General features: G+C 41.3%; 1 protein-coding gene across 1 annotated transcript in view; it reads left to right on the top strand.

Annotated features, from left to right (window-relative positions):
- The window catches only part of ankrd6b (ankyrin repeat domain 6b), a 52604-nt gene that overhangs the window by 35099 nt on the left and 8782 nt on the right, over positions 1 to 8723 (top strand). Inside the window, exons 8-13 of the mRNA XM_020612910.1 lie at positions 2358 to 2458; positions 2774 to 2851; positions 4410 to 4514; positions 5110 to 5223; positions 5366 to 5539; positions 8304 to 8456. Coding sequence (XP_020468566.1) covers positions 2358 to 2458; positions 2774 to 2851; positions 4410 to 4514; positions 5110 to 5223; positions 5366 to 5539; positions 8304 to 8456 — 725 coding nt within the window. The remainder of the gene's footprint in view (positions 1 to 2357; positions 2459 to 2773; positions 2852 to 4409; positions 4515 to 5109; positions 5224 to 5365; positions 5540 to 8303; positions 8457 to 8723) is intronic.

Raw genomic sequence — 8723 nt, 5'->3', positions numbered from 1 at the left:
ACTGTTGGACTATTTGCTCATGCAGTTAAAGTGGTGAACTGTGTCCCACCCTTGCTTGTGAATGACTGAGCCTTTTGCGATGCTGCTTTTATACCCAATCATGACGCTCACTTGTTTCCAATAGACATGTGGAATGTTCCAAACAGGTGTCTTTTGAGCATTCCTCAACTTTCCCAGTCTTTTGTTGCCCCTGTCCCAGCTCTTTTGAAACATGTTGCAGGCATCAAATTCAAAATGAGTGAATGTTTGAACATTAAATATCTTGTCTTAGTGGTGCATTCAATAAATAGGGGTCAAAAAGGATTTGCAAGTTAGTGTATTCTGTTATTATTTGTTTTACACAATGTCCCAACTTCATTGGAATTGGGGTTTGTCTTTTATTTTATGTTTTTTGCTGCAAAAACCTTATTTCACGTGAACCATTTCTCTGCATTCCTTTTGTCTTTTGCTGTATGTTAATATAATCTTATTTCTGGTTGTTTGTAAATACTTTGAAAAATGATGTTCGAAAGTATTTCTCATGTCACCAATATTGAGATGAATTACAGTTTACACTTTTATACAAACCATATGTGCAAATGAGTAAATGCATCTTCAAGTTTTTGCTTTACATTTCATTAATTCACAATAAATGAGACTGCAGTGTTAGTTTGGCCTGGCAGGAGGTGATGACAGGGGGTCAGAGGAAGCAGTGGAGCAGACACCATGGCAGGATCTGGTTCGGAGCAAGGTAGTGGCTGCACTGCTGGTTCATCCAAGGCAATGTTGGTGGGAGTGTCGGCACTGGTGGTCGGTGGTCGGTGGAGCAGGTGGAAAAGAGATGACAGCAAGAGTCTGGTTTTGGGCTGGGTTTAGGCTGCTCTGCTGCTTTAGTTTGGCTGTTAGTCTTACTCTCCTGGACAGCAGTGTTGGCAGGTCTGTGGGGGTCAGGAGAGCAGGTGGAGGAGAAGTAGCAGAGCCTGGTTCTCTGCTGGACTTCTTACTCGTATCACAATCCAGGATGCAAGCAGTGAGTGCTGGTTCAGCTGGAAGGCTCAGAGGAGGTGGTGGAGATGACATCACAGCTGCTGTACTACTAATAATAATTTATAATAATTTATTGTTATACTGGTGCCTGTAGGCACCAGTATAACAACACTGCAAAAAATTAAGTGCCAAAAGCCAGTCTGAATACGTGAGCCTTTAATTTAGAATTAAAAACCATTAACTCCGTTATAGACCGAAGCTCAGGGGGCAAGGTATTCCAGAGCTTGGGGGCATATACGCCAAAAGAACGATCACCCTACAGAGACAAGTGTTCAGAGGAACGCAGCACTCTGACCGGGGTATGAATGGTTTAAAGATCAGACAAATAGGCTTGAGCAAGGCCATTAATGGCCTGGAACACAAACAGCAAAATTTTAAAATCAATACTCAACTGTACCGGAAGCCAGTGAAGAGACTGGAGGACAGGGGTGATGTGAGCATACTTTGGGGTATTTGACAGTAGGCGAGCAGCCGCATTCTGTACTAGCTGGAGCCTACAGAGGAGAGACTAATTCCAGTTTAGAGGGTATTGCAGTAATCAAGTTGTGAGCTATTGAAAGCATGAATGGCTTTTTCTAGGTTGACTTGAGATAAAAAGGGGTTCACCTTTGCTAGGAGCCTCAGTTGAAAGAAGCTTATTTTGACCACAGAACTAATCTGTGTGTCAAATTTGAGGCTGCTGTCAAATAACACTCCTAGGTTTTTCACAGTTTGAGTGAATAAAGGGGCTGAAGCTCCTAGGCCGGGTGCGATCTGAGTGGGGTCCGGGCTAAAGGCGATGTATTCAGTCTTCCCCTCATTCAAATGAAGGAAATTCTGTGCGAGCCACTGTTTAACACCTGTGCAAGGGGGCTAGTGCATTGGCACTAGTACTGGTTTATCCAAGCTCTGACGTTCAGTGATGAAGCTGGTAAAGGAGTAATGACAGCAGAGTCTAGTTCTCTGATTGGGTCAGTGTTGTCCTCTCCTCCTCTAGACCAGGCTCCTCATCCACATCTCAGCAGGACTGGGTCTGGCCTCTGCACCATCCACTGTGTCTGCTGGCTGGGAAAAGGTGTTTGTTTTGTGTGGATTTGCAGTATGAGGCTCAGACAGCACACAGATCTCCTCCACTGCTGATTCACTCTTTTAAGGCAGCATGTGAACTTATATTTTTAAGTTGAAATAGTCTGAAATGATTTACATTGTAGTTAATATATCAGTTGGAAGTGTTTATACATTTACAGTATACATGTCTTGGAGTTATAAATGATTCACTTTCACTCCACCATCTCTTGTTGTGTGTGTGTGTGTGTGTGTGTGTGTGTGTGTGTGTGTGTGTGTGTGCGTGTGTGTGTGGGACACACCACTCCATGTGGCAGCTGCTCTGAACCATAAGAAGACAGTACGTCTGCTGTTGGAGGCAGGCGCAGACAGCCGCACCTGCAACAATGTGAGTGCCTGCGGCCTCCTTTTACCTCACTAATCCTCAAAAGTTTTGGGCCTTTCTTCATCTTCAAGTCAGCACACATTTCTGTTGTTACCAGTCTCCTCTTAAAGAATTCTTACAGCAGCACACTGTCCCAACCTCCTGTAGGTAATGTAAATGTACTGTAGCTTACTACATTCACATTATCTGCAGAAATAACCAAAATCCAGTAAAGCAGTTCCAAATCCCCCTGCCACTGCAGTAAAGCATTTGCTGCTGTGGTAGAATTTGTGGTAATTACTTTTGTATGTTTTAGTTATGTTTTCATTGTTTCTGCAGGCAGGTGAAACAGCTTTGGACCAGGCCAGAGAACACAACAACCCAGATGTGGCACTCCTCCTAACCAAAGCTCCTCAGGTTAACCCATTTACTCCCAGTCTGCCCACTACAGGCAGCTATTAAAAAAAACTCGTACTCAGAGATGCATATTTGTGCAAAACGAATGCAGAAGAAAACAAGCCAGTATGCGCATACTGTACATACGCAGTCATGAAGGTGGAGATCTTTTTGTGATTCCCCCGATCTAGTTCAGCCTGACGTCCAGGATGTCAGCTGTAGCCAGGTGTCCCACCTCTGTCGTAGACATGGGGCTCCTGCTGTGGCACTTCCCTTTATCGTTTTTCAGCCTTTTCCCTCATTATTGGGTTGCCATTTAAAAGGTGGCAACACCTTTACTCTTATCAAAATGTGACTTTCAATGAGGGTCATCTTTGCCCACCATCACTGGGCTACTGCATTCAGCTGTTTCTATTTTTAGGGTTGGTCCTGCATTTTTTTCTCTGATGCCTTTTTATGCGCTTTTCTTGTTCATTCTATGGATTCCCTCTGTCCGCCCAACCAGTCGGGGCAGAAGGCTGGCCACCAAGATCCTGGTTCTGTCTGAGCTGTTTTTCTTGTCACAGGGAGTTTTTCTTCTCCACTGTTGCCAAGTGCTTCCTCAAGGGGGATTTCTTGGGTTTTTCTCTATAATACTGTAAGGTCTGCACCTTACTATGTAAAGTGCCTTGAGATGATTTTTGTTATAATTTGGTGCTGTGGCATAGCCACCAGTGTGCCAGTGTCACCCACAGAGGAAACTGGCACACCCACATGCCATATGTAGTGTTTTGTTTAAAATTATGCTTGTAGAGGGCTAATTTAAATAACTAATAATAATTTATATGCTCATGTTATTTGGTTTTTGTCCATTTGTGGTCTGAGGATCCTCGCTTGACAGTTTAATGCTGATATAATATTGTATTTGGCAGTTCATGTAAAGAGAGTTTTACTGTGAATTCTGATCATATCATTTATAGCCACTTTGTAATGTGGCAGACCTGCACATATCATGCAATACATAATGTACCATTGAGAACAATACGGAATGGAATATGGAATGGGTGACAGGATAAGAAATTTCTAATCATCTCCATGAGGCCAAAGTTACATTTCATAGAACATTTCCTTCCCTCACAAGCCAGCACCCTTACAGACATGAGATGTGATCACAGTGAACTGTCACTGTATGTATTACAAAGGCGCCAGTGCACATTTGGATTCAGCCTAAGTATCCCAGTGAACCATGTTGCACAATACCAGGACTCCAGTACCAGGAAGTAGCTCAACTAACTGGAATGCTGTCATTGTTATTGATTTCAGTTGCATCTGTGACCTGTCCTGCTATAAGAAGCCAACATATCTGTCATGAAAATGGTCTATACAGAACAATTTTAAAAGGAAACATCAATAGATAGAAATCACTTATTACCTTATTAGCTATCTCTGGTGTTTGGTGTGTATAAAAATAGTTGCTTAGCCTCAGGGATCAATAATCTGCTGTCTTATTTTATTTATTAATCATGCATTATAATTCGAGTTATGACTGCAGACATTTGATCTCTGTCCTCTGTGTGTGTGTGTGTGTGTGTGTGTTCAGGTGCAGAGCTTTTTGCGTGGCAGGAGTGTGGGAAAGAGGAGAGACAAGCTGAAGGCAGAGGGCCGAGCTCAGTCAGTGCCCAGAGAGGAGATGCTGCCCTTTAAGGTATAAACTGTACTGCTGTGTTAGGGCAGTTGTATATTAGCAATTGTACATGTAACCAGAATTCACATCCATATTTTAAATAAAAGAAAGCAAGGAAGAAAGTGGAAAAACAAATTGGAATGAGAAGGCCTCCAGAGTAATGATGAAAGTTGGGAGAGATGAGTGAGAATGCTTAAATGAAGAGATATAAAAGATTTGATCCAGTTTCCAGTAGTAAAGTGCATAAGTAAGACACAGAGTTACAGAGGACAGACTGTCTTAACCAGAATCCAAACTTTATCTCAGCTGTATAAAGGGAAAAAAGTCCAAATGAACAACCCCGGGACTCCAGCATGTCTTTGTACCCTCTCAAAGATGTTACACACTTAATGTTTAAAAAAGAAACAGCAGATTGACAAGTTGTATTATCGAATTCCCTTACTGTATGTGAATGATGGAAACATTTGGAAATAAGCAATCTGGCATTGTCTACTTCTAGTCAGTAGCACAAAACAAATTTATAGAAAACCTTAAAATCTTCTACTTTTAGATTTTTTTAATGTCCTGAGTGCTTAAACAAATAAACCTAACCTTCCCCTCTTCCCGTTTCCTACAGGACAATGCATCTGCTGCAGATGATACCCAGAGCAGTGATCGAGCTGCCTGCAAACACACTGAGGTGGCCGAGTCAAATGCCAGGAAGGGAAAGAACAGGAAGCAGAAAGAAAAGGTAGGTCCCTGAATTTAACAAAAGAGAACCTGAAGGTACAGTGAAGCTCTGAACAGGGTATGACGGTGTGTCTTCCCTTTCTGTTAATGTCAGAAAGAGGAGCTGGTATAATTGCTAATCTCAGTTGCTGTTGCTATTGCAGCTGTTTTTGTCTGACCCCCTCCACCGCCGCCGAGAGACCAGACACAGTGAATCCTTTCAAAAGAGAAAAGATAAACTGCAAGGAGCCTCTCCTTATGCCTCCATCCCTCCACACAACTTTAAAGCCTATCAGCTCTACACATTGTACCGGGGCAAGGATGGAAAGATCATGCAGGTACTGTAAGTACACATACACTTTATGTTGAGTCAGAGTAAAGAATGGTTTTCACATAGTGACCCCGGTTTTGTAAATTCACTCTTTGTGTCCAGTTCTTGTATATGGATGAGTTTGTCTATAACAGCTGCAAGAAATTAAGGGGTATATAGTATATCCTGAGCCCTCTGCAAAAAAAAAATACTGTCAATCAAAAGTGCAAAAGGACAAGTGAAATGAATAAATGAGCAAGTGAGTTTTAGATTTATTTTGGAGATGGAATGCAAGACCTAAAAACAGATAAAATGACTGAGAAGCAGTGAGCGATTTTTCCAGGTAGTTATCAGTTATGAAAAACACCAGGGTATAAGCAAGTTGAGTTTTGTGAAATACTTGCATGCACCTCTTCTGTTGCAGTTGGCTTCCAAAAACAAAAGCAAAACAAAGTTGTTTTAAATTTGTGTTGTGTTGATGGATTAAAAGCTAATGAATGAATGGGCCAGAGCCTGGATTTGGATAGGATACAAAGGAGGAGTTATTGGCTTTTTTGTCCTTTTGTAAGAAACTTTATAGTTTAGGTTTTGTTTGATCTCCCAGAGGATCCAGTCACAAGGATGCAGAGCCCTACTAGGGGCTGTCAGTGTTTGAAAGTTGATGCACTTCTGACTGAAATTGTTCTTTTTAATGTACCTGAATATTTTGAAATTTCAGATTTAAAGTAACCAAATGATACTAAATATGACAAACATGACAGTCATGACTAAAAACTTGCTGCTACACTTCCTGGCACTTCTGGGAGTTACTGCTGGTCTTGTGGAGAAATCCAATCTGACAGACACCCCTCTCCTGCTCTTTTAACTGACCTTCCCCTACACCAATGTGTGTTAAAACATTTAACGCAAACTTCTAAAGTACGACTAAAGGGTTTTGAATTAAAAAGCTAAACCTGTTGGTGAGGGTCTGTTGGGACTCATCTTCCTGGTGTGTCCTGCATTGGTGGAAGTAGTCTGTCCCTGTCAGCGGTTTTTCGGCTGATCTGACATGTTGAATTGGCGTTAGAGAGAGAGAGACCGTTCTGATTAGCTGTTGAGCTTAGCAAATCTGTGCATGAGAAGAGAAATGTTTGGGAAAGCCCCTTCAGCCTGTTGCTGTAGTGTCTATGACTTTACCCATTTAGTGTGGTTTTTCCTTGCTTTTCACCCCCACAACCTCCTCTCTTTTTCCACCACCAAAATACCAGTGGCAGAGAACAGCAGTGTCATTTGCACCTTCTTATCAGACATATTCTCAATTAGAAGCAGCACATGCTAGTCAATCTGTGCGGTGTGTTCAGGTGTCACTTTTTCAATCCAACTGGCCCAGACAAAGACGAGGTGATGCGACACAGAGGTTGGCCTTCATTGGTGCTGGTTCTTTCATATTGGCTTGGTGTGTCTCTGCCGTAAGGACTACAAATGTCTACAAATTATAACAGACATTTCCCCCTTTGTTGTGCTGACAATATCAGATATGCTTTTCATCATATTACTAATAAAAATTGGTCAAACAAATCAACTTACTGTAAATGAAACTATTCCTGAAAACTGGATCTCAGAACAAACTGATATAAACCACTCCTTACCGCTCTGCCCCTCCAGTCATGTTCTGATTATAGTATGAAAGCCTGGTTGCAACAAACTGTACAACATGCAGCCTCCCGTCCAAAGCCAGCTAGTGTGACACAGAACACTAATGTATAATCAATCAATACAAAATAAAATCAGGACCATGCCAGGTTGCTAATGTTCCCAAAACCAACACATTAGCTTTAGATGCCAACACATCCAGAAGGAAGAACACCACATCTGAATCAAATCTGAATTCTTTGGCTGCTTTTAACCGACTCCATCTTTTGCACTCTCTGTGCAAAGCAATGTGACCTCTTCCCCTAATTTGTTGAGAGGTCCTTCATGACCGGGTATCTGAAATGACTACCTGTAGTTAAAAAGTGCTTTTTATACTATTTGCCAGGTAGCCGGTGGAGCGAATTTATGGACAGTACTTTGAAAACAAAGTTGGAATAATAACAGAAGGGCTGTAGGTTTTAGTGTGTCATGGATGGGGGTATTATAGTGGAGAAACACCACGCCCTGACCCATTTTCACTGGATTTATCAGAAAGTGTGTAAAATCTTTAAATGCACCTTTAAAAATGTTTAAATATTTAGAAATGTGGTTTCAAACATTTTCTGTCTAGGCCCTCTTTGGCACAAAGATATTTTACCATCATATTTATGAAAAACTACCACTTTTTTCTGCAAGGAAGGCTAAAATATGAGGAAATGATTAATTCTATTAACCATGTAAATGTTGTCACCTTAAACAAAATGTTTTTTGTCAAATGACAAGTTTTTTTTTGCTGTACCAGATTAAACCCTACTGTACTAAGTACTGTACATGACTGGACTACCATTAAAGTTTAAGAAAAATACAAATTCAAGTAGAAGGACTCTGAGGGAAACAAAGGGAAACCTGTGGTTAAACTAAAAACAAAACAGAAAATCAGCCTGTTTGTTGTTATTGCGACTGAACAGAGAGCTTCACTGAACTGGCCATCTCACTCTTTCACCAGCACCCTCTCACTGTGTGCATGATTATTGGATTTTTTTCCATATTGTGCAACCCAACAAGAAAATGTTGTAACATGCATAGTGCATCAACCCAAACATTCAGTTTCTAGCTTGACCTTTTTTCTGTCATTTTTCTAGCACAACCCTCACAGTGTGTGACTGCTGACTTTGTTTCAGGCCCCTCTGAATGGCTGCCGCTGTGAACCTCTCATCAGTAAACTGGAGAACCAGCTGGAGGCCACTAAGGAGGAGATGAAGACTGAGATTCACACTGTCCAAGACCTGATGAACACCAAGATGGGCCAGCTGGAACGCAAGAACAAACACCAGGTAGCATCCTGCAGCTCATTTTACCTGCTATACAGAAGATAGAAGTCATTTGATCTGAATTGTGCTTTTTCTCATACTGAACTCTTGTAAGTTCAAAAAACCCAGTCTGTGGTATTTTTATCTAACAGATTAATCATTTGGGACTGTCCAAAAATATTCCAAACGAGGCATATCTGGACTAGAAGTAAACTGATTTTATAAATTGTTTTATCCTTAACCCCGTAAAGCCCAACATATCAAAAAATAGCCAGAACATTCTAATTTTTT

This window comes from Monopterus albus, unplaced genomic scaffold (assembly GCF_001952655.1).
Source record: "Monopterus albus unplaced genomic scaffold, M_albus_1.0 scaffold128.1, whole genome shotgun sequence".
Classification (NCBI taxonomy): Eukaryota; Metazoa; Chordata; class Actinopteri; order Synbranchiformes; family Synbranchidae; genus Monopterus; species Monopterus albus.
Note: the sequence above shows the minus strand (reverse complement) of the source record. Positions and strands in the feature narration are given on the sequence as shown.